Source organism: Lagopus leucura, unplaced genomic scaffold, assembly GCF_019238085.1.
Source record: "Lagopus leucura isolate 7727_CA_CO unplaced genomic scaffold, USGS_WTPT01 Super-Scaffold_100159, whole genome shotgun sequence".
In the NCBI taxonomy this organism is placed as follows: Eukaryota; Metazoa; Chordata; class Aves; order Galliformes; family Phasianidae; genus Lagopus; species Lagopus leucura.
In genome coordinates, this window is record NW_024962335.1 from 22,274,060 (window position 1) to 22,300,171 (window position 26,112).

Sequence of the window (26,112 nt, forward strand, 5' to 3'; positions counted from 1 at the left end):
TATACATAAATACACAGCTAGGCAGCTTTGACCATTGGGCAAGACCCCTGTTGGTTTTTTTTCAAGTAGCGAGGCTTTTTCTTTCACTTTGCAATTTGCAGCCCTATCTGTTAAAATCTTCCTTTTGATCTAAAAATTAGAGCAAGCAACTAAAAGACAAAAAATATGCTACACTGAGGTGCTGTCTCCTATTGCCTCTTCAACTATAATTGTGTTTTGTTTTCTTATGGGATCTGATTAAAGCCTGTACCTCCCGTTGCTGAGCAAATGTGCTCTGCTGCAGCTCCTCTCTTGCTTACAGTGTTGAAGCTGTCAGGGTTTCAACAGGAATATAATCTTCAGTCTCAGGTTCACAAATACTGGCGCCTCTCCACGTCCTGCTTCCACCACCACCACCTGTTGAGTGAAGTGCTACTCCTTGTCAGACCAGAAAGGGAAAAGGACTTTGCTGTATCCAGCGTGACCCTATACTGGAAGGACGTTAATGTTAAAAGTTTTCCCTTGCCCTTGTAGCAGGACAGTGTCCATCACACCCAACCCTGGCCATGGCTCTGTGATTCTGCAGAAGGGTTTCACCAGTGCTTTTCTCCACCTGAGGTGCTGGCAGAAAACAAGGGCAGCCGAGGGGAGCAGCATCTTGGCTCACTCGCCATGCTGCTCAGATGGCAGCCTGGCCTGCAGTGGGTCCCATGGCTCAACATGGCAGTGCTGGCCCAGGCAGACGCTTGCTCACTGCCTTGGTGGCAGGAGGATCACTTACCACCAGAGAAGAAGAGATGAAAGGAAACGGGGGTACAAGCTATCTTTTATTAATGCTATCGGGTTGCATATCTTTCCAGCATTGTAAGACTGGGACAGGGCTCGAGGCAATTGATGAAAGAGAAGACAGAGCCCTTGGGGAAACATGAGAGGACTAGGAGGAGGAGTCCCAGGGGTATCACTGGGAGCATTTGAATGCTACCTCAAAACTATCAGAGGCTGGAAGTAGCTAACAGTGCAAGGAAAGGGAGAAGAAATCAGATGAAAAGCTTGGGGAGGCCAACTGAGAAGGGGCAGGAGAAGATAGATAGTCAACTTGTTATTACAGAGCTGGTAGAATAAAAGCACATTTTCCTTCTGTAATCTCTTTCCTAATATTCACTAATTCACTAATAATCTTAGGACAATGTTTTGCCCATATGCTTTTCCTGTCATTTGAGGTGTTGCTGGATGAAAGCTTATTTCTACAGAGTCGCTACTGCACTGCTAACATAAGCAGACTCCATTGTTATGAAGAAGACATGCAAGAGTTTCTAGGTTTAGGTATGGGACTCAAATTTAGAAGCATCCTAAACATTTCTAAAAAGTTCAGCGGAAAATGATGCATGCTCTATGTGTTTATTGTAACTGTTCTTTAACAGTCTGTAACAGGGAGAAAGTTACTGGTTAAACTCTTTCTTTCACATGAGATGGCCCAAGATAGATAGTTCAAGAAGGGTCTCTTACAGCAGCTGAGTGCTTTGGCAAACAGATTTTTCCAAGGATCTGGGGCATGCTGCGTGTCTCATCTGGTTTTGTGTCATGTTTTTGATCATATGTGAAGACACGTAAGAATGTTACTCTAACATTTCCCAATTATGCAAAGCTATAAGCATTTGAAGTCAAATCCAGTGAGGCTTACTTTGCCAGCTTCAGAGATTCAGAGACTCCTAGATGATAAATGTGTTTTTTTTTGTGTTTTTGTTTTGTTTTGTTTTGTTTTAATTTCTAATGAGGATCAGAGTGCCCAGAGCCTGTGCTCAAACCCTGAGAGTCGGCCTCCTCATCCTTTCCTTTTATGGTGATAATAGAAAGTTAGATGATCAAGTCCTTCACTACTCCCAGGAAGCAAACTTTCACGTTATTCTCATCATCAAATGGTGACTGAAAAAAAGTGAAGGAGAGCTTGCTGGCATCCAGGAGGTGCCCAAATTTCACCAATTGGCCACATTCATGGACTAATACATTTCTCATGGCAGTGGGGCAATAAAGGTTTGTGCTCCTTCTGCATTTACATTCCAGTGTTTATCCCAATGCTTCATTTGGTGATGCTGTTAGAATGACTGAATTTTCAAAAGCCCAGATAGCTGTTTTTCAGGTGGGGTGAACTCCCAGTTTTTTTTCAGTGATGAGATGTCAAATCGGTGCTGAACTGTTTATAACTGCATTTTTAATACTCAGCACGGCAAAAAAAACACATGATAAAATTCAGTCAGCTAGTCCAAATCCTTACAAACAGTTAAAAATCAAGTAGTGTGAGTGTCATTCATGCTGTCAGCTAAAAGAGCAAATGCTTAAGAGTAACTTGTTGGGCCCTTCTGAATTTGTGCCAACTCCAATTCCTGCAATAAGCCAGATCTCCCTCCTGGCTTAACTGTTGCTAAGATCCAGGGCAGCAATGACGAAATGAACCTGACAGGAGTGAGCAATTTTATTTTAGTTTGCCAGTGTATGTGCTAGCGTATTGCATCACCACAGGGAGGTTTTGGATGGGTGGATGGGTGGATGGATAAGCGCCCAGACAATAGGCTGCTTAGAATCTAATTGCATCATTTTGGCATCGATCGTCCAAGCAGAACAGTGTGTCTAACAGTAGCAGTTGTGTGTATTACAAAATATAATAGACAAAGCCTTAATATCCTGTAGCAAACAGGATTTACATTCTGCTCCCAAGTTTTCCAAATCCTATGAAATGCTGATGTGGTAACCTCAGTGTTATTCTGTGGTTGCTTTACTTAAATGAAAAATCAGTATCTCATGAATACAGTGATAAACACAAGCAATAAACTTAGCTTACAAGACCTTTCATTATTTGTATCATTTGATCTATTCTCTTTTGTCCCTCTATTCTCATTTTTCAGTATCACAAAGCCTCTCCATCACAGATTTGAAACTTGCAACGGATGGGTGGATTTCCCATGGGGAGGTGGAGAATCTGAGAGCACAGAAAGGCAGAGGAAGGTTCACAAAGATCTTGGAAACTCTAAAGTAGTTAATTGTATTGCCATTTTAGGACAGGCTTTAAAAAAAGCACATGCACGGCTTGGCTCAAATCCCAGCAGTTTCCATTGGGACTTCTACTTTAAAGGTATTTACAGACAGAATTTTCAAAAGCATTTAAGTTGTAAACTTTTGGAGTTCGGATTTATCAATGTATTGAGATGACTAGCTGGTTTAAAATTGCTTTTTGCAACTTTGAACAGGTGCTTTTTGCCTCACGTGGTGAACAGGTCAGAGTTAAGAGCAAGATCACAGCCTTAAATTTCTGAAGAGCAGACTGCCATGAGCAGGGAGCTGCCGCAGAGATTCACATGGGAGATAGTCCTGTGGAGCAGGGGATCCAGGAGAACTGCTTGGTTGTTCATGGATCACCTCCTGCAAGCTGAAGGAACATGCAGGAAGTCAAGCAATGGTGGTAGAAGGCCTGCTTGAGTGGACAAGATGCTTCTGAATAAGCTCAAACATAAAAAGAAAGCATACAGGAGGTGACAGCAGGATTGGGTCAGCTAGGAAGAAATCTAGAGATACAGTCTCAGTGTGTAGAGATGGATCTGGAAAAGCCAAAACGCATCTGGAGGAGATGTGAAGGGCAACAAGAAGGACTTGTACAGGCATATCAACAGCAAAAGGTAGATAGGGGAAAATGTGAGTCAGGTAAAACTGGCCATGAGGAATGTCATTCCCCTCAGTCCAGAGGAAAAATTAAAAACAAAGAAGATGCACACTTGGTGGAAGAGGGTCAGGTTGAGAAACACTTAAATGGACTGGACAGATACAAGTCCCTGGAACCTGATGAGCTGTACCTATGAGAACTGTCAAAACTGGCCTATGCCACTGCAAGGCCAATCTAGATCACTAAAAGATTGCTGCAGCTGACGGAGGTTCATGAGGACAGACATAAGAACACAAATGTGAAGTGGTACAAAACACAGCTGGGAATCAGTCACTGGCATACACTAGGACAGTGGGGCAAATACTATTTAATGTCTCCGTTAGTTATAGTATAGTTAGTTATTAGGATAATAAGACAAAGCACACTCTCAGCAAATTTTGAGACGGTGTAAAACTAGAAGAAGGGGTTGATAGACCAGATGCTTATGCTGCCAAATAAAGGGACCTAAGCAAAGCTCTGGAGAAATGAACTCAGAAGAACCTCATCAAGTTCAACAAAGGGACGTGCTAATAATTCCTTCCTCTCTGAGAAGAATAACTTCATGCCCCAGTACAGGCTGGGGCCATCCAGCTGGAAAGCAGCTTTGCAGGAAAGGACTGTGGGGTCCTGGCGGATGCCAAGTTGAATGTGAATCACAGATGTGCCCCTGTAGCAAAGATCTACCTAATAGAAGAAGGTAAGGAATGAGGAGACACTCTTCTTACCAGCATCTAGGTGAAGGAAAAGAGGCGATGGATACAAACCAAAAAGGAGAAATTCTGTTTAAACAGTGTAAAAAAAGTTTTCTTCTAAGGGTGGTCAGGCGCTGGAGCAGGTTGCTCAAAGTTTTGGGGTCTCTGTGATTGAAGTTACTCAAAACCTGACTGGACATGATCCTTAGCAACCCATTCTGTTGACCCTGCTCTGGGCAGAGTATTGGTCTAGATGTCTTCCAGATGAGCCTCCCACCCTCAGAAATTCTGTATTCTTGTAGTAGTATGCAGAAAAAGTGGATCTAAAGAATAATCAGGAGTGGACTGCCCTGGGACAATGGAAAGTCAAAGGCACACACAGTCATCATCAGCATCCCTGGAGACAGCACTAGGAACTTTTCCCATAAAACAGTAGATAGCATATAAATCATACTGGTTTCAAGGTAGATGAGGTCTGCTGCTCTTCCAGCAAAGCACAACCCAGAGCTTTGTGAGTTAGTGTGGTCAGAGGCACAAAGGACAAATGATTAATGACCAGTCCTTTTGCTAAGTGCAGTAAAGAGGCCAGCTGCTTTCACTCATCTTCGGTTTTGGCAGAACACATTAGAAATGGGGATTTTGATATATGCAGTTAAGTTGTATAAGGTGGTACACTCATACCATCCTGGAACGGAATCAGCCAGAGTCAGTGAAGCTCAGTAGGAATCACACCAAGAGCCTGTGGAAAAGGTCAGTAAAGCTTAATGAAGAGACTGAGAACAGAGTTCGGATTAAACTCAGGTCAGGATGTAAATAACCAACGTCAGACCATATTTTCATTGGATATTCATTCTGGAACTAATGCAGGAATTATTGGGTGTATTTCCTGCACTACGTTGCATAAGAGACAGAATGGACAGTTATTGCAGCTTCATTTGTCCTTAGGTTCATGAGGCACTTGCTGAACTAGTGCTGAACAGTAGGAAGTCCTCTTCCTTGCCCTATGGAAATTTCCAGCGCATTTGAAAGAAAGCAGTAATTTTGCACTCAGTCCTTGCAAGCCACCTTAAGCAGTTGGCAGGGCAGTTTTATTACTCTGGTAGAAGCCATAGCCTGGTTAAACATTCCACTGAAATAGGATAGCTCTGTAACGCGGGCAGCCCGCTCTGAGATACCTAACCCAGCCATCCCCTCTGGGTATCAGAACAGCCCTGGAAGCCCTCAAGAGTGCCTGGGGTGCCTTGTGGGGAGCAGGCCCCCCAGTAGCGTTTGGCTGGGCCCCTGCAGCCTATGCTTTGCAAACTTCAGCCTGGTCTCAGTCTTTGCATGTCTACGGGTTTGTTCTCTCTGGGGCATGGAGCAGCCTCCCAGTCCCACTTTCCTTGTGGTTTTTGTGAAGTGTGTGGCACAGGCTGGTTTGACACGAGGAGCAGGACAAGACATGGGATTTAGTATAGGAAGAGAAGGAGTGGTATTTCAGAGGCTCTTTTTCAGATTTCTCGTGTTGCTGTGTAGGAGCTCTTTCAAGAGACTGTACGCAACTGTGATTCCTCCCCATAGCAACCCCTGTTGTGTAAATAAAGCTATGGAGAAATAAGTGTCTGTGCCCTCAGGGAGGGCTAGCAGTGTGCTTTCTGCACAAGAGGTATACAGGATTCACCATAACACATCAAATCATTATTCCATCTTGCATGTTTGGCTGCCCTTGGCTAGCAGTTGGTATTTGGTGATTCAGAGGAAAGAGGACAGTGTTACTGATGGCTCTTCTGCTACATAGGGGTGGTAGTGGTGGGTTCAGGGGCATAGAAGCAACAAATTCTTCACAAACAGAGATGGAGCCTGGCACTTAAGGCCAAATGAAGCTTTGGAATTGGATTCAGTGTTGTCAGCATTGATGAGAAATTTCAGACATTCCTGACAACTGTCCTGAAATTCCACTTTCTTTTTTACTGCTGTTTTAATCAACACTTGATCATATGTAAATCTAAACCAGGAGCTGGGGTTTTGAGGTTTGGGTCAGAATCAAGGACGTAAGCTTGCCCACAGGGATTGTATCCAAGTTCCAGAGATTTTTGGAGTAGTTCTAGAGCTTCATCTAAAACCTGTTAACAGAAGAACTTCAGCTCACTCAAAATTCAAGCACCAAATAGTCTCTAATCAAGTGTACCTAGAAGTCAATACCAAAACTTACATCAACCTCTGCTCTATCAGTTTCTCTTTATTTAGATGACTTGTTTCCTGTTAATATGAGAATGAAATTAGGCATTATTGCAGAAAATAAGTCTTGCTCTATGCTGTTTCCTAATCTTCTAACTGTATTCTTGCTTTTTCTGTAGAATGGTTCCCATTTTGCCTGATGGGATGCTTCGTATTCTGCTTATGTTTCAGCACTGGAAGCTGACTCTCCTGCTGTGGGTGGCTGTATTTTTGAGGCCTGGTAGCCCAGTCTCAGTGCTGTCATAGCAGGCTTTTCCAAACGGTCTCGTGAGAAATGTTTTGTCCTCCGTGTTGGCTGTGTTCCTGGGTCCCCTTATTGTTACAGGCTCTTCCCACTCCCACATGCTAGAGGTATGGTTCTCTCCCTTTCGTCCACATGAAATGGTGTCTAGTTTGAATATATGGTCCTATTTCTCTGAGTTTGATGTTCATCAGTATGCCTGCTTTTGTTTCCTACTTAGCATAGCTGCCCCATAAATGTTGTATTGTCCCAAACTTGTCTCACACTGAGAGGTCCCTCTGTCATCAGAGCTTTGTTTGGTGCTAGGGCAGGCTGTCCCACACAGAGCACTGGGAAGACCAGTCATTCAGATACCCTCAATGGTGTAGGCAAATAAAAGTAAGCAAATTATTATTTAAGAATTTCTGGAATGGCCTTCAGGAAGGCCACTTTAACTCACTTCCTTGTCCTAAGGTCACATCAGCCCTACCTGCAACATTCCTGGTGGATGTTTGTCCGGCTTGTTCCTTATCTTTAGTCCTCTTTTCCTTTACTCTCATCCCCTGCCTTAGAGGTGACTGCCTCCAGTCGCTTCTAAATTAGGTTGTGTAGAGCAATAGTTCTGTAGCAGCACCCACAGAGATCACAGAAGTAACACAACTTGAGTGGAATTGAGTAACTGTCTTCAAAGTGAATCAGGAAGAAAATGGCTACAGCAATTTTGAGCAAAATGACAAATATAAACAGTAACAGAGAAATAAATAGGTATATAATTTCATGGAAGTAGTGCACAACATTTTCTACAGCATGAAGTTTCACAGATCTTGACTGGAAATCAAACTGCACATGGATATTTTGGGAATGCTGCATCTACATGGAAGCAACAATCTGTTGAGTCACTAGGAAAGTCCTCAGCCAGGATAGAAAAAGTCATGGGTTAGCTACATACTCTAAAAAAATTAAGGTTGACTTAAAGGATTCCTGCACAGTTGACATCCAGTTTTGCATTCTAGGCAGGTTCTCTATAAAAAAAAACCTTGGAAAGCCTTTTGAGAGATCTTAATGCGCTGTTGTGTTTGGATCAGCTGGGAAAAATGTATTTAAAGCTTTCTGAAAGCTGTAGGAATTACTTTGTTGAACTTTCCTGGGCACAGCCATGTTGTGAAAAGAAAAACAGATGGCAAAAATGGCTAAGTGTAGACTTGCCATTTTCTTTATTTTTGCAGGTACCTCCCCGTGCTCAGGGGAGGGAAACCTCATACATACATTGCTTCTTCTTCAGTGCATTTATTCAGACACTTGGAATATCAAAATACCAAATCCATTGATGGCTGAAAGCGCTCAGAAATGTGCTTCTTTTTGCAAGAAGTCCTTACTGCTGCAAATGACAGTGCTGCACTAAAAGTAGGCAGAAAGCCTCCCAGTTCTGTCTCCGGGTGCCATGAATATGATTTGCCTCATTGAGTTGGTAATGTATATGGAGGCAAACGCTAGCTTTAATTAACTTGCTACAACAGTAGAACCAGACTTTGTTGCCTCTTGTGTCTCTAGTCTTTATGGGCATGGCTTCACCAGAGCCTGCAGATGAAGGGGAGAGTGCCAGGATTTGCACTTGCACTAATTGTAACCAGGTGGAACATCTGCTTTTCATGCCAGTCCCCCTGAGGGCCAGAGAGGGATTTTTTAAGTTATTGTTTTTGTAAAAGAAGGCAGACTGTGTGCAGAGCTGCAGAGTGTGAGTCAGCAGTTGAGGATGTGGTCACTGGGAGCAAGTTGGTAGAAACCCATGTAGATGTTCCAGGATTAAAGGTATTCTTGTTTCAAAATGGAGTCCGCATAGCATAAAATTAGTTTGATCTTAAAAACAGGAATAAGGATAAAGCCTTAGACTTATAAGAAAATGCCTAAATTTATGCCCTTCTGTGAACCTTCTCGTTTTCACTAGCACTGCCAACTACTGTTGCTCAAGCTAAGCAAACATGTTGATCTCCACCAGTAACCAGTTCTGAAGCAAATCCTACATTTTAAAAACAATGCCCGGCAAAAGCTCTTCTCAGGAAGTACAATGCTGTGATGTGAATTACTCAAATACCCTTAATCTCCGTATGCCTGGGAGCCGCTCTTTTTAACACAGGCTGGGCTACTTTGAGAAATCAGTTGCGGTACATGAACAATATAAAAAGTGAAAGTCTGTTGACTTTTGACGGCACTATCTGACAAGGAGGTCAATACAAAGTCAGCCTGTGCAGCAGGCGTCTGGGTGCAGCAGGACAGCTGCCACGCGCCTGGAGCTTGCCAGCAGTTTATGATTTTAACTGCGCCGCTATCATGGGCATAATGTTGATAACAAATTTTTATTATCTGGAAGTCTCTACATGTGTTTTATGTGGTTAAGATGACCCGTAGATTAATGCCACAAAGTAGCAGAATAGAAAGGACTTCACCCCTTTGCTGTAGAGATTAGCAGTGGCAGAAACAGCCTATTGTACTGTTTGTATTGTGTATTGTTCCTAACATGAGCAGTAGATGCTGTTCTTCTCAGGCCTTATGCAGATGTATTTCACCTCCTTTCCCTGAAGTTCCAAGTAGCCTCAATCTCTCTCCCCAGATCTAATCCTTCATGACTGCTTAGTGCAATTTTGTAGAGGCAGAAGAAAGGAAGGTGAGAGAGATTCATTGCCTGATCAGAGAGGTGAAGATGGGCAGGAGGGGAGTCCTTCCATTGCTCAGTGCTTCTGCTGGCTGTGTCACCCTGGCTCAGGGATTACAGCTGTGCAGACAAAGCTGTGCCTCCGCAGCCAGGCTCCTCATCTGTCTACTGGCTGTGGCTGCCCTGTGGACTGGAAGGAGCTGGTTCCTGACCCTCCTCTGCCTTCAGCATGGCAGTGAGAGAAGCAATGGTCAGAGTCAGTTCATTCTCACATACGCTAGAGTCATGGAATCACAGAATGCCCCAAGTTGGAAGGGACTCATAAACATCACTGAGTCCAGCTCCTAGCTCCACACAGGATCACCCAAAAATCAGAGGAGCTGCAGCCGCCATCAGGCCTCCCCTCAGCTCCTCTGCTCTGCGCTGAGCGAACCCAGGGCCCTCAGCCACCCCTTGCACTCCTTGCCCTCCAGACCCAGCTGCTGCTGATCAGTTCCTTCCTTACTGTAGGAAATACTCTTCCTATACCTAAAGGGCAACAGCAGCAACCTGGCAGGTGAGGCTGGAGGTGAGGCTGCACAAGTGCCCTGAGTGATTACAACTGCTCATTTCTGCTTTTGTTCCTGTGGGCAGCACTCTGCCCTTTCCTCAGTCAGCCTTTCTGTACTTACTGTTCTGCATCGTCTTGCCAGAAGACGCACGGACAGTAAAACCAGGCACCTCCACAGAGCAGTGACGAACAAAGGAGTAATTCCTGTCTGCAAAAGCTGTCTCTAACTTGTGATTTATACCTGAAATAAGTCAGTGATTGTATTTGCAGAATGCTGTGCTAACCAGAAATGGGAAGGTTTGCCCAGCTCCCTCTGTAACAACTGGTTTCATAACTTCTTGAACCATTTAACTCCAGGAGTGCTGTTCTGATCATGATCTGAGGGCAAGGAGTTAACTGCCTATGTCTTAGGCTGTCTTAAATAAGTAACCAGAAAGAATCTCTCCTTTTGGCTCTACATTTGAGTGATAGTTTTTCTTTTAGTAGTTTCTCTGACCTGATCTTCACTTACCCCTGTGGCCAAAAGCCATTGGTAGTGGGGTTTTTTTTATTGTTTTTTATTTTTTTTTAACTTCATCCTTGCTCAACATCTCTGTTTTTAGGAAGTCATTTTGCACCTCATCTTTATGCTTTGTATCCTTGGTGCTGTGGTATGCACACATGTGTGCAGTAGGCCAGGAGGCTGATGCTGCTTCCCTGGAGCGTGACACAGTATTGCCTTGGCCAGGTGCATGGCCCCACTGCATGTACCCTGGCATCCTGCAGCTGAGTGAAAGCACTCACAGTGTGCTGCATTTGTGAGTGTGCAGTAAACTGAATGAGAGTAGCTGGGGCAAGAGGTAGAGGTGATGTTTATGTTCAGGGCAGGAGGCTTGGGGTATATGCATGTGAGAGACTGCAAATAGCTCTGAGTTATTTTCTGTGTTCATAGAATGGCTTAGATTGGAAGGAACTTTAAAGTCCATCCACTTCCAACCTCCTGCCATGGACAGGGCTGCCACCCAGCAGCTCATGCTGCCTAGGGCCCTATCCAACCTGGCCCCGAATGCTTCCAGAGATGGGGCACCGACAGCTTCTCTGGGCAGCCTATGCCAGGGCCTTACCACCCTTTGAGTAAAGAATTTCCTCATAACATCTGATCTAAATTTCCTCTCTTTCAGTTTAAAATCATTTCCCCTTGTCCTGTCACTATGTACTGTGTTTTCTAGGCACCTCATGGTATTTGCAAGTACTGAATATTGCTCCCACCTGTTTTTTCATCCAGAAATGACACTGGGAAAGACCTCTAATAGTTATATACCTTGAAATGAGAGCTAGTGGGAAAAATCCAGCCAGGGGGAGAAGGGAGAAATATGTTCAAACAAGAGAGGGTTAAAACCTCATGCTATGCTGGGAGTTCACTGAACAGTGAGAGTAATGAAGAACAAAACCTGCCTCATACCTGCCAGTTCCTTCTTTCCCTGTCTCTACAGCGGCAGAGGAGGAAGATGATCTTGGAGCAGAAGGAAAGTGCTTCTAAGCAAACCAGCCCATATACATGCTGCTTCCTGAGGCTGCCAAGTGAAATCACTTAGCCAGGCTACAGTAAGGCATGATTGCATCTGGACATTAACAGCATTTGCAGCAGTTTAAGCATTAGTAACAACAGTAGAGTGATCAAATCTTATCCTTTAGAGGGAAAGCTGATCACCGGAGAGGGTCAGGGACTTCCCTCTTGCACGGCTTTCAGATACAATCAAGGAATGATTGAAACAGCAGGCATTTCTATAAGAAGAGGGGTGGCCAGCAGGGACAGGGAGGTGACTGTCCCCCTCTACTCTGCTCTTGTGAGGCCCCATTTGGAACTGCATCCAAGTGTGGAGCCCCCAGTACAAGAAAGACAGGGAGCTGTTGGAGAGGGTCCAGAGGAGAGCCACAAAGATGATCAGCGGGCTGGAGCATCTCCCCTATGAAGACAGGCTGAGGGAGCTGGGCTCGTTCAGCCTGGAGAAAAGAAGGCTGCAGGGTGACCTCATTGCAGCCTTTCAGTACCTAAAAGGGTCCTACAAACAGGAGGGGAATCAACTCTTTACAAGGGTAGATAACAGCAGGACAAGGGGAAATGGTTTTAAGTTGAGGGAGGGAAGATTTAGGTTGGATGTCAGGAGGAAGTTCTTTACAGAGAGAGTGGTGAGGTGCTGGAACAGGCCGCCCAGAGAGGTTATGGATGCCCCATCCCTGGAGGTGTTCAAGGCCAGGTTGGATGGGGCCCTGGGCAGCCTGGTCTAGCATTAAATGTGGAGGTTGGCTCTGCATGTGGCAGGGAGGTTGGAGATTCATGATGGTTCTGCACTGAATGGGTCTGAGGGTATGGTTGCAGCTGGATAGATCTAATCTCTGAACAGAGCAGCCCTGGCCATGCTCCTGCCCAAGGCTGGTAGCTCCCAGGGTGCTTTGGTATATTATTTCTGGCTTTGACTTTCTGCTTTTTTAAATTTTTGGTTGTTCTCCTTTTTTGAGACAGGCTCCAAGTGCATTGTTCTAGCAGAGTCATTGCTGTTGGGTGATATCTCCCCACCACCCTTTACAATTCCTGCAGATTCCTTGCTGACTTTTTGCCTAGGCACAGGAAAAGGCACAGCTGAGAAGAGGCCCTTGGGACCCAACCCAGAGCAAGAAACACCTTCACCTTATTTTCTCTTATTACATCTCTGCTATGCCGTAACTTCTGACCATAGCAGGCTGCTAGCATCTTCCTGCAGCATTACAGCAAATTAACTGCTCTGGCTTTGCATTACTCCTTAGCCAAGGTCTTATATGTTGTATGATGACCACTGGCAGGGTTATGAGCAGTAACTTCTTCTTGGGAACGAAAATTTCAGTGGGAGACTGGGTTGCCAGTAGCGAGCTTGCCTGGCCTGGCAGAAAGTCATGTGCCCACTTTTCCAATGGTGTGATCTCTTGGTGAACCACTGCCCTGTGTCCTTTGTGGCTGTGAGGGTGTTTAAGCCAGGAAGGGGCAGCAGGTGGTAGGGGTCCAGCCGCCTCTTCTGGCAAGCTGAATCAGAGTGACAGAGTTGCTCTTCTGGGAGGCTTGTGGTGTGAAATAATAGCTTTGGAAAACAACAGCGTGTTTCAGGAAGTGATGGGAGCTAAGGAGCTAAATGCCCAGAACAGAGAAAAGCAGGATCTGGCTGGTGCATCTGTCTGGAAGACTAACCACTGCTGAGCCTGGCCCAACCTCTTCAGCTATCTACCTGCTTCAGGAAAAGCTCTTCCTAAGCTTGTGATTCTTGCATTGACATTTTTTTTTTTTGCCTTTTCCCATCCTACCCAGAACCGATTCTGTAGAGGTTCTGGAGCTAAACCATCAAAGCTAATAGTCCTGGCATTCCCTCCTGTTAATACCTGAGTGTTTCGCTGAGGTAAAATCCTGACTATTGCTTTCTTCCAGACATAGAATCATAGAAGCGTTTGAGTCAGTCATGGCCTTAAAGGCCATCCGGTCCAACCCGCTGCAGTGAACAGGGACACCCACAGGTAGATCAGGTTGCTCAGAGCCCCGTCCAGCCTGACCTTGGGTGTCTCCAGGGACGGGGCATCCACCACCTCTCTGGGCAACCTGCTCCAGTGCCTCATTACTCTTATCATAAAAAACTTTTCCCATACACCCAATCTAATTTTTCTCTTTTAGTTTATTGTTGACTTTAAACAGCCATCAAGAAGGTGCTCCAACAGGTGGGCTTCAGTGCAGTGTTCATGAAGGGCTCAAGGATGGGCTGAACCTGTCACAGACCACATAGACCATCCTTCTCTGCTGCTCCCAAGACAGAGCAGTGGATGTAGCCACTCTGCTGTAGAACGCTCTGCTTTCTGGCTCTCAGGAGGATACTTGCAAGGCAATGTCTTGAACCTTGTGCTGGGGAGAAGGCTATCTCAGTGCCATCAAGCAGCAGTTATCATCAGCAGGTCTTCTGGCTGAAGGATACTGAAGGGAGTTCAATTTCTTTTCCTGACTTCTGTAGCTCCCTCACTCCTCCTAGCAAGGAAAGCCAGGTTCTTTTCCAAGGATGTCTCATGGCAATCCCCAGGGAAAAGATGATCTTTCAAAGAACTGCAGCACTACAAACTTTCTCTAAAGAGGGTGTTCATCTTATTATTTTCTGAAATTCATTTCATACCTTATTGGTAAATTAGTCTGACCAAGTACAAATTACTCAGCAAGGAAATCGCTACCTCCAGACTAATTTCTAGCTGTTTTACTCTTCCCTGTTTGGCTGATACAAGTGTTAGGTAAATTTGTACAATTCCAAATTTCCTCCCTCTCTTCTCTTTTCCAAGGGTCAGAGAAATGTCAGCTGTTGGCACTTGTATCCAGCCAGGTTCTGTGCTTGATCCGAGGTGGGCTCCATGCCAGTCATGCACAGGAGCTTGAGCACAGACAAGGCCAGGAGCAAACTGCCGTGGACCAGCCCAAAAGTCAGGCTGTGTTGGCCAGTGTCCTCCTTCCAGCAAGCTCTCTCCCCTGAAAAAAAGTGTGCTTCTCTCTCCCAGTAGAAATGAACCTTCAAAGCAGTGAGCACTGAATTTCATGCCAACTGCAAAGACTGTTCCAGCCCTGTTGCAAGTGGACCTTATATTCAGCTGCAGGACATTGAGAAACAGTGGTTTCTGCCTCATCACTCTGAGTGAGGTGGAAGCTCTCACATGTTATTTTTTGAGGAGGCACAGAAAATTCTTCCTCTTTCCCATGACAGTCAATCTCTGAAGTATGAGATTTGTTTAGCTGCATCAATCAGTAGATTACTCACCCAGAATGTCTGACTGAAAAAACTTATGCAGAAGATCAAAAACCCATAACTTCAGATCAGAATCCGGTGATGGTAAGACCTAGATCAGACATTTGTGGCTGAACAGCATCTAACAGGATCTGAATCAAAACCACACACCTAAGTCAGTACTTGTGTTGAGAGAGCAGGATGCCCAAGTTATTTCCAGGCCTTACCTCTACAGTTACATCTCTGACAGCTTACTTTCACATTTCCCACAGTCTCTGCACTTGCTTTTCAGTAATTGTTCCATTTTTTTCCCCACATAATAGAGGCAGGACCAATACCCTTGCTTTCTAATTGCCTCAGACAGACACAGATCTGGGGGCAGAACACAGATTTGGGAGCAAGTTGCAAGGATTTTATTTGTAGATTCAGTAGCAGGCCAGGAGCTTAGCATAGCTGGAGACAAAATCTGTCAAAGGGTTATTTGTGACTTCCAGGTCCTGAAATTGTTTTGGGTTTGCCTTGGTCTCAACAGAGTTGATCTCAACCATGTCACTTATAAATGCCTCCTCCAAAGCAAACCGATGGGGCATGCTACTGAAGCCACAACACACCTCCCATGCTGGCTGGGTGGGCACAGTGAAGATGGGTTTGCCAAAGCTGAAACTGCAGAGGTTCCTCAGCAGTGGGACATGCTGCTCCTTCAGACCACATCCCTTCTACTACTGTTGCAGGAGCAGCACAGAGGACACAGATCTTTCATCTCAGTACTCAGACTTGCTACTTCACCTGATACCAGAACCAGATCCTGTCTCAAGTTGATTGTGCAGAGGGCATGTCAAATACAGCTGATCTGAACCTGGAAGCTGGCTTCACTTAAACAAGGGCATTCTAAACTGCATCACTGCTAGTGCTTTATGCATTGCAGTCAAATGTCCCATCAGGTGTGGTCTTAGCAGTCATTTGGTATTGCACTCAGGAAAAGATTAAAAGCTTTTATTGTACAAATAGCTGCATAATCAGAGTAATATTCTTTTGATGATTAAACTAATTAGGAATCTGTTTATCATCATATGCTATTTTCTTTGGGGTTGCTGGTTTAAAAAATTGGTCTTTTGTTTGACTAATGGGATTATCTGAAGGATCTACAAAGAAGTTCTCAGTTCTATGATGATTAATGAAATCTCTGAAATGCGTTTTAGAACAATGACAAATCCTTAGTGTAACAAATCAGTGAGGAAAGAGCCATGGAGTAAGTAAGGGCAATATCTCTTTTTCTCCTTGTGTCAGTCTACCAACTCCAACTCACATAAACAACTCCTGGTCTCTGCTGGACTGTTCCAGAGTGTTGGAGGTCTCTCAGACCTGTAAGGGACAAGTTTATTCTGGTAAATGCTGCAGCTTGTTTTTTTAGCCTGTACTCTGACATCTCTTTCTGTTTCCTCTGTGTGCAGGGTATGAAAGCTGGAGGGAACTGGCTAAGGTTCTGGCAGACCCAAATGTCCCAGCTGGGGACCTAAGCCTCCCGTTTTACTATTCCCAGAAGATGGGACATCAGGTGAGAACACTTTGAATAACTTCTAAATATTTGTGAGGCCAAATTTTCCTTTTGGATGTCGGTACCAACAGGCAGTTCTCCCTTTGTGCAGAAAAGAGCACATGCCACAGAGCAAAATCTGAGCTGACTCACAGCAGTGCTAGCATACAATAACTCCACTGTAGTCAGTTGAGTTATTTTAGATGTACTCAGTTGTAGCGTTGGTGTGAAGAAGGCTGATTATGTGGCACAGGAAGCACTGAATGAGATGGAAGCAGAAATGAAAGGTCATAAGAGGTTGTAGTGCCTCCGGTGAAGTACAGCTTGTTCCTATTGCCTGAAGGAAGTGCTGGAATAACTGTTGCTTGTACCTTTTGAAACAAGAACGGGCAACAACATTCAAGGGATAATGATCTAAGTTTTAGCTCTGTGCTAGCAGCCATTATAAAGTGCTGGTATCCCTTCCCCTCAATGGCTCACTATGGAAATCTGCTGTCAAGAAAACCAAGGAGCATTTCCAACCCCACTGTGCTTCCAATGGCCAACATCCCTTTTGAAGAAGTTATGGGAAGTTGCTCTTTTTGTCACATGTTCTTGCAACAAGACCTGAACCTTCTTGTGAAAGTGTTAATGCCTGGCTATTTATCAAGTCACTTTGATTTTCTTCTACTTGTATTTCAGAACCAAGAGCATCAAAGAAGTGGGAGGAATAAATTGAATTACACAGCTGTGAACAACCCTGTCCCATGGATGCCAGAGGTTGGTGCCTTTCTCTAACATTCTGCATGAGGAAACCATAGGTTTCCTTTGAGATTGGAAGGGAATAAGAAGGGACCCTTTGCCTGGAAATGCGTTTGTTTCATTTGCTATCATCCCCTCCTGGTTTAATGACACTTACAGACCCAAGTAATCATCCAGAAAGACAGGAGTGTCCAGATTCCTGATAATCTGGCATCTTCCCCGGCCACAGAGGCACCATGCACCTTCCATAATTCCCTGAGAGCGGGCAGCTTGCTGTCCTGGAAAGGTGAGGTTTATTCAGGGCCAAGTATTCAGCAAGTAAATACTTGACTGTGGCACGCAGTGGTGTCATGCTATGCTCATGTTCTGGCATTTGCTTGTTACCCAATCCCTGCACATTGTACATAGAGATCTCTCCACTTCACTGAAACTCCTGATGAATGGAGACCTTCTCCGGTGACCCTTGAAGGCTGGGGCAAACATTCTCTTTGTTTTCTTCATGCCTCATTTGTTCTTTCCTCCCCTGTCCCCTTATCTCATAATTCCTCTTCAGATAAGGGAGAAATGCAGCCTACTGATAATCAGAGGGACACTAGCCAGGGGGTATTTGGTGATTGGACTGGCACCAATTAGAAGGGGCTGACTCCCAGATGAGTGATGGCATGTTAAGTCTCATCAGGAGCAAAGCTGCTGCTGTGCACAGGGTGGATGCAGTGAATTTGCTGCTTCTTCCCCATCCTGTGGCATTCCCACAGTTTCTTGGAGGCTTTGTCTGTTGTCTTTGTTTCCCACCCCTCAGTGATTTTTCAGGAGTGTGTTACAGAATCAGTGTGCATCAGTAAGATTCAGGGATGACCTTCTGGAAAAGAGCTGTGAGGAGAAGACCTACGTGTCCTGGTGGACAACAGATTGACTATGAGTTAACTGTGTGCCTTTGCAGTTCTGCTGCAAGAAGGCCTTTGAGTCCCAGGATGTAAAGGCAGGGGAGTGGGTTTGGTTGGCCCTGCCACACTCCCATCCTGGATTCACTGATGCCATCTGCATGAAATGGAGAGCAACCTGCAGGCACAGCTCTGTGTGGAGATGCCTGTTGCCTGTGTAATCACCAGCTGAAATTTCTCCTGGCCTGGGGATTAGGTTTTCCTGTAATTTTGCCCGAATTAATTACCTGAGGTCTATGATCCCATTGTGTCCTCCTGGCAGCATCTCTAAGCACTTAATTGAAGCCTGATTCCTAAGGTGAGAGCAGGTGGTTCGCCTCCCTGAGGTCACGGAGCTGGGCTTCGTTTGAACAGAGGTATATTCCTGACGAACGTGAATAATTAACAGGTGTGCAGGGTGTGCTGCAGCCAGCATGGCCAAACAATGGGTCTCAATTTTCCTCTTTCAGTATCAGGAGATGAAATAGATGGTTTGAGTCTTCAGCTTTGGATACTGTAGTGGGAAAATGAACAATGTGGGAAATCTCTAAAACTGTTATATTCACATGCAGGGGAAAGCAGAATTCAAGAGATCTCTTGAATTCAAGAGTCTCTTGCTGACTCATCTCGAGGGACCCCAACTGATGCCAGTGCATCAGAGCTTGCAGCAAGTCCAGCTGCTGGCTGCTGAATGTCCCCTGCCCACACTGGCCCAGGCAAGATGAGGCATTGCAGCAGCTCTGTGGTGACAGATGAGGCTTATGAACTCAGCTCTGGGAGTTTCAGTCTGCAGCACAATGTTGCCTTTCTTCCCTGGCTCAGACTCGCCCTCTGTGCCACATCTATTCTCCCTGGTGCTGCACATTCCCAGAATTGCACACCTCTGTTATGCCAGGGCTGACCAAGCTTAAATTAGGAAAGACCTCTCTTCTCCGTCCTGCTCCAGTGCAGCTGGTTGTGTTCTGCTGCTGCTTCTCCCTTCTTCCCTGGGGCTCCTGGCTGCAGAGGTATTGCTTGGTATGGGCTGGGCAGTCTTGACAAGATGGGGTTTGGGCTAGGAAGAAAGATCATAGTATCATAGAACCGTACAGTCAGAATTGTTTGAGTTAGAAGGGACCCTTAAAGGTGATCTAGTCCAACTGCCCTGCAATGAACAGGGACATCTGCAGCTAGATCTGTGCATGTTTTCTGAGGAAAGGCTGGTAATCCAAACTTCCTACTAGAAGAAATTGGAAATACCAGTGTCTCTTAATACAACCCCGTGACTCTAAACTGCTGTTCATTCAGCAGTAGGGCTCAGCAGCAGGCCCAGCAGCCCAGCATCACAAAGCTGCTGTGTCAGTCCCAGCTCTCATAGCCCCGCACTTAGTATACTTCAGCTGTCCCTTCCCTTCTGCAATAGCGTTTGCTGTGTGACCACACTGCTGTGCTCAGAGGACATCAGCTCTTAGGGACGTGCCCATGATGCACACACGCTGTGATGATGGTGCCCTCAGTGCACAACATGTGGCTCATGTGGATCACAAGAACTCACAAGCTGAGTTCTTGAAGTGCCACTGTGTCATTGGGAAGGAGATGATCACCTGGGAGGTGGGGCTGGGAAGGAGGAACCCAAGGGTCAGAAAGCGCCTCTGTGGTGGTGTTACATAGCACAGACCACATCATACCAGCTCCTGTTTATGGCCTAGATTCTTGGCTTCTATTCCTGGTTCTGGCCAAGTCAATCTATCCAAAATATCCAAAGCAGATGTTCTTAAAGGGAGAAGGAAAACTTAAGTTGTTACTTATTAGGTCCTAGCTTTTCAGACCTCTTGAAAACCAGGGCCAGATAGTTTCCAAGCTGGGAAGACAAATTTACAAAGTCCATCAATGTTTCTCAGAAGCTCTGTGTGTGAATTGTGAATGATGGTGCCATTTATTGCTGCAATCTGGAACAAAAGCCCTAGGCAGATTATTTTCTGCATGTTCCAGAGGAAACCCAAATAGCAAGCAGAAGAATTTCTCAGCTGCTTCAATGGACAGCCATGAGTTGAGCTGGAGGGACAGAGGTGATAGGGTTTCAAAACAGCTGCTGCTCCAATGACTCTTGGAGGCCTAAAATTAAAGCCTAGCTCAGTTTTCACTCCCAGAGCTGCTTTGGGCAGCCAGCACATATCTGTCAATAACCTTCTTCTTTTTCCCCCTTCAGAGGAAGCAGAAAGTAAAGTAGGCTGCTGTAGCAAAGGAGAAAATCTATTGCCTTAAAAAAGACTCTGAAGCTACGTGCAAGAAATGCTTGTTATTTGCCAGTTAATTATTTCTGATTGCTGTGAGCACAGGAAAGCAAAGTGATCATGTTAGCTCCTGCCAGAAACTTCTCTCTGGTGGCTTTGTAAAGACTTTGGAAGTTGGGGGTGCTGTCATAGAAGTCTGAATGCCCGTCTCCAACTGTTGACAGAGCACTGAGCTCAGTAATGGCTGCCTTCATTTTAAGTAAGTTGCCCTCTGCCTAATGCTGCCAGAACTCTGCAGTAAAGCACTGGTCCAGTTTTCCTCTGCAAACAACACATCTGGCCACTCTTTAGGGAGTTCCCTAATACAGATCTGCTTTGGTGTTTGAGTTGCCCCCTGCCAAAGGCAACTTGGCTCTCTTGCAGTTCTGAGCATTGAAAGCACCTCCTGGGGTCTGCCTTTGCCAGGAAGGAGTGCAGCTACAGCCTGCCCACAGTGTGGGAGTGTTGTGCCACATGTGATAGAGATCTGAGGCTGCTATCTGAAGTATACACATGGTTTTCTCAGATGGAAAACAGCGTCACTTCTGAACAGCAAGGGACAGACTGCCAGAAGACTTGGTTCCTAACTAGCTGTCAGCACGGCTTTTTCACCTCAGTTCATGTTCCACAAGAAAAGTTATTGCCTTTGTTTGATTTGGCTGAGAAAACAGTGTAAGACCCTTGGATGTGAACTGGGTGCATGGGACTGCCCAGCCGTAAGGTTCCAACTCAGTGTTTGTCACACGTGCAGTCATTGATTTATGTTGTAGCTCCCTGCAGAGCCCCAGGTTTCTCTTGGCTGCAGCCATTGCCCTGGGCCCTCTGTAATTCTTCCTGGGGAATTGCATCTGCTTTGTCTCTGCTTTGCTTTTGCCCGATGGGCAGAGTCTGGGCTGAGGGATATCAGCAGAGGGGGAGAGACGATAATGAGGAACCGTGGGGACATTCAGACATCAGGCAAGCCTTGGCAGTTTGAGGGAGAGTGGGCTGACAAGAGACCACTCGAGAACTGCAGTAGTTGTGAATTTGTTTTGCCTGGCAGGCAGAGATGATTGTCACGTGCATGACTAAAGCCCACAGCTCACAAGGAGCATTACTACATAAGCTGGTGCTGGGCCAAGTCCATTCCACGTCCTTCCTTCAAGCCCTGATTTATGACAAAACAAAACCCCAACTTGCTATCTTGGGAGAAATAACTCCATGAAATGGTTTTTCTGCCAGAAGTGCTCAGGGTGGATAGGCCCGGCTCCGCCACGCTGTTTCAGCCTGGCTCAAGGCTTCCCCGGCCAAAACTAGGAGTTTGCTGCCATCTGTAGACATGTGGGTGCAGCTGAGGCATTTCCAGCCTCTGCTCATCCAACCTCAGCTGGGCTCCATAGCTCCTTATATAGGCAAGACAGCTATAGAAAACCTCCCCAGTCCCAAAGCAACCTATTTCTTTCTTCAGTGTTTCCCCATCTAAGGTTGCCTGTACAGTATCCAGTTTATTTTTTCTCTGCTTTTGGATGCCAACTCTGCAAGGAAAACTTCACCATCCGACAGCAGTGTTGCATGCAGAGAGCTTGGGCTGTCTGGGAGGCAGCCAACTCTTCCTTTCTGGATGGTTATTACAAAAGAAAGTCTGTTCCTCGAGGAGCAGGCCTTTCCTCACCATCTTCCCTGAGCCCCACCTCGCAGGCAGGGTTTGAGGAAATCTGTCATCTCCACTCCTTAGGGTGTCCCCTCTTCCATGGGTCAGGAAAATAGCCCTGAAATGAAAAATACCTTTTTGGAGAGGGTCCTACCCTTGCAGTTTCACTGTTAGCTGGTGCCACACCACAGCATGCCCCAGGACTCATAGTACCAGTCTCTGATTTAACACCTTTGTGACAGAGCAAAATGACTGACTCCTAACCATTTAGCTGAGCTCTCCTGAGCATTATCACAGCTCCCTGGTGCTGTTCAGATGACACCTGGCCCAGTCTCAATGCTCAGCTGGTTAGACGTCACTGCTGCAACAGCATCTTCCTTCTCTCTCACAAGCTCTCCGGTGCTGGGGGCCGTGGCTGAGGCTGGAATACAGGGAAGAACATGGGAAGGGCACAGCAATTCATGGTCCCTCTCTTCTGCCCTCCAGTTCCAGGGCCAGGCCAACCTGCATGTGTTTGAGGACTGGTGTGGCAGCTCCACTGATCAGCTCAGAAGAAACCTCCACTTTCCCCTCTACCCCCACGTGAGTAAGACCCCAGCAGTGTCTGTCCCACAGTTCCTGTCTTTGCTCCCTTGGCATCCTGTCTCCACCCCTTTCCACCACCTCCTCTTTCTTCCCACTCCTGAGAGATCAGGAAGCTTTCACAAAAGTTCAATGAACCTCTGGGAGGAAGCTCATTTTGCCCTTGCTGGCCTGCCAGAGCTTGGGCATAGCATGAAGGAGCTCTGTGCTTTCCCTCCAAGTGCCCACCAAATGTCACATCCCATTCCCACCATCTCCAACATCCCCCTTGCAGCCCTTCCTTCTGAGCAGCCCTTGCTCAGTTCCTCTCACAGCTCTCCTGCTCTTTCCCATTGCTTCCATCACACGCCATGCCATGTCCTCACAAAACAAATGTCATACTTCCCTCTGTCCACCCATTGCAAGATTTTTGCAAACTGCTCCTCCTCTCTTGTTCCTATCCATCTAATTATTTTTTTTTTTTTATCATCTTCCACTTCAGACAAGAACAGTGCTGAAGAAACTGGCCGTATCCCCGAAATGGACCAACTACGGTCTCCGGATATTTGGCTACCTGCATCCTTTCACTGATGGTGAGGGTTCATGGGCTCTGGGGCTGCTCACATCCTTCTTAGTCCTAGTGCACAGCCCCTCACGTAGGCAGTCCAGCTGGCTGTGTCCTTGGCATGGATAAAGCACATCTGCCTCTGTTGTAGGGTAGAAAGAAAAAACACAGAAGAAAACAGTTGGAAGTGCTGGTTAAAAAACAATGCTGTCATGGATGCATTGCCCCATGATGTGCATGTGGGTATGAGCAACCGCCCCCCCCTTGCACAGCTAGGACTGTACATAACATTGTTAGTGTTCCTGCTGCTCCTTAGGTTCATGAATGCTGTCTGACACCAGCTGACATCTGCATCACTCAGCTACGTGCTTCTGCCCAGAGCAGCCCACTAACATGCACCCATCCCTGGCCCTCAGCTGCCATCTCTGTGACCCTGACTGGAACAGCCAGACTCAAAAACCTCTGTCTCCCATCATGGCTCCATCTGCATATTCCTTCTCACACGAAATGTTTATTCTGAGAGCAAAAGCCAGGGAGACATGACACAGACTTCTTAGCTTTCCAGATTAGGTGTCAGGTGAAGTCAGTGTAGGATGAATAGGGAACCAGCTGTAAGTGACGTTTTGTTTTCAATCACTGCAGAGTTTGAGAATTCAGGGAGGCTGAAAGGGGCATGGTTATTATCCAAAGGATTAATCTGGTATCGCCAGCTAAGAAGGCAAAGACAGCATTTTAGAGAAGCAGACTCCATTCTGTGCATAAGTCCTCACCCCAGAACCCTACTTACTGCTGCCATCTCTTGACAGGAGAGTTTCAGTTTGCCATTGCTGCAGATGACAATGCTGAGTTCTGGTTGAGTTCAGATGAAAAGACCTCTGGTCTCCAGCTGCTGGCCAGTGTGGGCAAGGTACAGTGCATTCTGCATGGCTTCTTCCATAAAAGCTGGGATGTTTATGTGGGGATGGATACCCTCCTGTCTTCCATGCTTCTCTGGCCTAGCCAAGTTTCTTTTGCCTCTCAACTACAGGCACCACCACCACAGATGCCAGACAAGTATGACACAACATATCTTAAGCCAGATACATATCAGCACTGCAGCTGGCAGCCCCAGTTTCATGGTTAAGGAATTTGAATCTGTCCAGAGGCTGTCACACCAGGATGAGCAGCTCAAATTTCTTTCTTCATTGCTCCAGCACAGTAACCAGGAAAACATTTCATCTTAACTGCAGCATCTTCTGTCTCTTCTCAGACAGGGAAGGAGTGGACAGCACCGGGGGAGTTTGGAAAATTTTGGAGCCAGCAGTCAAAGGTGGTGAGGTGAGTGAGCAGAGTCTCTCACTTCCAGCCACTTCTGTGCATGGTCAGGAAGTGACAGGAAAATGAAATAAAACTTGTTCTGAAGAATTTAACAGTATAGAGATAGAAACTACTATGGGGTCTGCTAAAGCTCAAGTGACACTTCTGCATCTGTGCCAGTTGCTTTACAGGCTTGCAGCAGAAATGCAGTGCTGATTTTTTCTTCCCTGGAGGACAGTCATCAGCAAATCCAGACTCCTCTTTATGAGCTGTACTCCGAACTTCCTGCCTTGGAACTGCCCAGGTTTCCCAGAGGCCAAAACCTGGCAGACAGGGCTGAAAGGGATTTGTTCAGAATTATCTGAGAAGGGTCTGAAGTGCTTCAGACGCACCAGGGAAGCCACCTATCTAGCTGCCAGCATCTGAGTTTTCTTGGCAATCCCAGTCCTGCTCACCCTGAGAATTAGGTTCTTTCGTGGATGTAGGTGTTCTCCACTCACTGTCTGCTGGCAAGCTAAGAAGAAATATTCCTTAATGCCATTGGTGACAGACATGTTGTTTTTCACAGGTTGTCAGCCTCAGGCAGGTACTACTTTGAGGTGCTGCACAAGCAGGATGACAAAGGGACAGACCATGTGGAAGTAGCAGTGAGTCTATGCCAATGGCCATGTTGTACGCTCTATGCAAATGGATATGTTATGTACAATATATGTGGTTCTTGAATCTTGGGAATTAAGTTTATAATTATTTCCCTCCCTTCCCAGGCCCCCTATCCTCTTTGTATGAGGTGAACATACCAAATCCCTTCCAGAGTCCTACCTACTTCTATGTGGGACAACCCTAGCTATGTTAGGACCATTCTGCTTGGGACAGTTCTGCTTTCTGGTCTTTGTTGCTTCTCTTTATCCTTTCCTGCTTTGAGCGAATCCAGGGGAATTTCAGGTTATTCCCAGTCTTTTGCTGCTAGGTAAATTGTTGTAGTAGGGAGAAGAAGAAAGCTGTGGGCCCATCTAGTGAAAGAACGCCACCTTGTATCTGTTCCTTTTGTGCAGGTTTTCAGGTTAAATGCTTAACAACATGCACTTAATGCATTTCTCTGTTCCAGTGGAAACTGAATGACCCAGATGCCAAGTTCAAAGTCATTGACTCCCAATACCTCTCCCTTTTTGCTAGTAAGTATATTCACAACAAGTTTTCTTGAGCACCTCCCCATTCTTCCAAAACTTATCATCAGTGTTTTGCTCTGAATCACAGTCTATGCAGGCAAATAGTTTGTGTACAGATCATTACAAGAAAGAAATGCAGACAGGTCAGGAGAGAGACCTCTGAACAAGTGTGTGTGACTCATTATTAAATACAGGAGAACTGGAATTAGGATTAGATGATAGAGAAATGATAAGGAAGAGAGTCTGTAAAAGTGAGGGAAACTGATATGCAAGAGTATCATGGGATGAAAGTTGCTTGTGCAGAAAGCTATGGAAGAATGTAGGAGCCCAAAACGTGGGAACCATGAGGATGTGCTGGCCACTGGAGCATCTCCAGCAGATTTCTCTCAGGATGCTGGACACAGTTGAACACATCTAGAGGTATCAGGCATAGCTGCTTTCTTCAGTGCTTCCTTTAAGTCTTTTCAGGTTGCTTCCAGGCTGCAGCTAACATGTCAGCCCAGTCCTCCTGTTTTGCAAACCCTTTTCAGCATATCACGTGGTGCCTTTATCAGTTAAGGAGCTCCTTTGCTTATCTACCTTTGTCAGTATCACTTTCCACTGCCAGCATTCCCCCTTTCTGTACTTATTGCTGGTAGCTTCCAATATGTCTGGTATTTTTTCTGTGCTAACGCTTTTGCCTATGGAAGAC

General features: G+C 45.8%; 1 protein-coding gene across 1 annotated transcript in view; it reads left to right on the forward strand.

Moving 5' to 3' along the window:
* The window catches only part of B4GALNT3 (beta-1,4-N-acetyl-galactosaminyltransferase 3), a 60,198-nt gene that overhangs the window by 19,427 nt on the left and 14,659 nt on the right, over positions 1-26,112 (forward strand). Inside the window, exons 2-9 of the mRNA XM_042889969.1 lie at positions 16,208-16,311; positions 16,972-17,049; positions 22,320-22,415; positions 22,897-22,987; positions 23,766-23,866; positions 24,209-24,276; positions 24,824-24,902; positions 25,361-25,427. Coding sequence (XP_042745903.1) covers positions 16,208-16,311; positions 16,972-17,049; positions 22,320-22,415; positions 22,897-22,987; positions 23,766-23,866; positions 24,209-24,276; positions 24,824-24,902; positions 25,361-25,427 — 684 coding nt within the window. The remainder of the gene's footprint in view (positions 1-16,207; positions 16,312-16,971; positions 17,050-22,319; positions 22,416-22,896; positions 22,988-23,765; positions 23,867-24,208; positions 24,277-24,823; positions 24,903-25,360; positions 25,428-26,112) is intronic.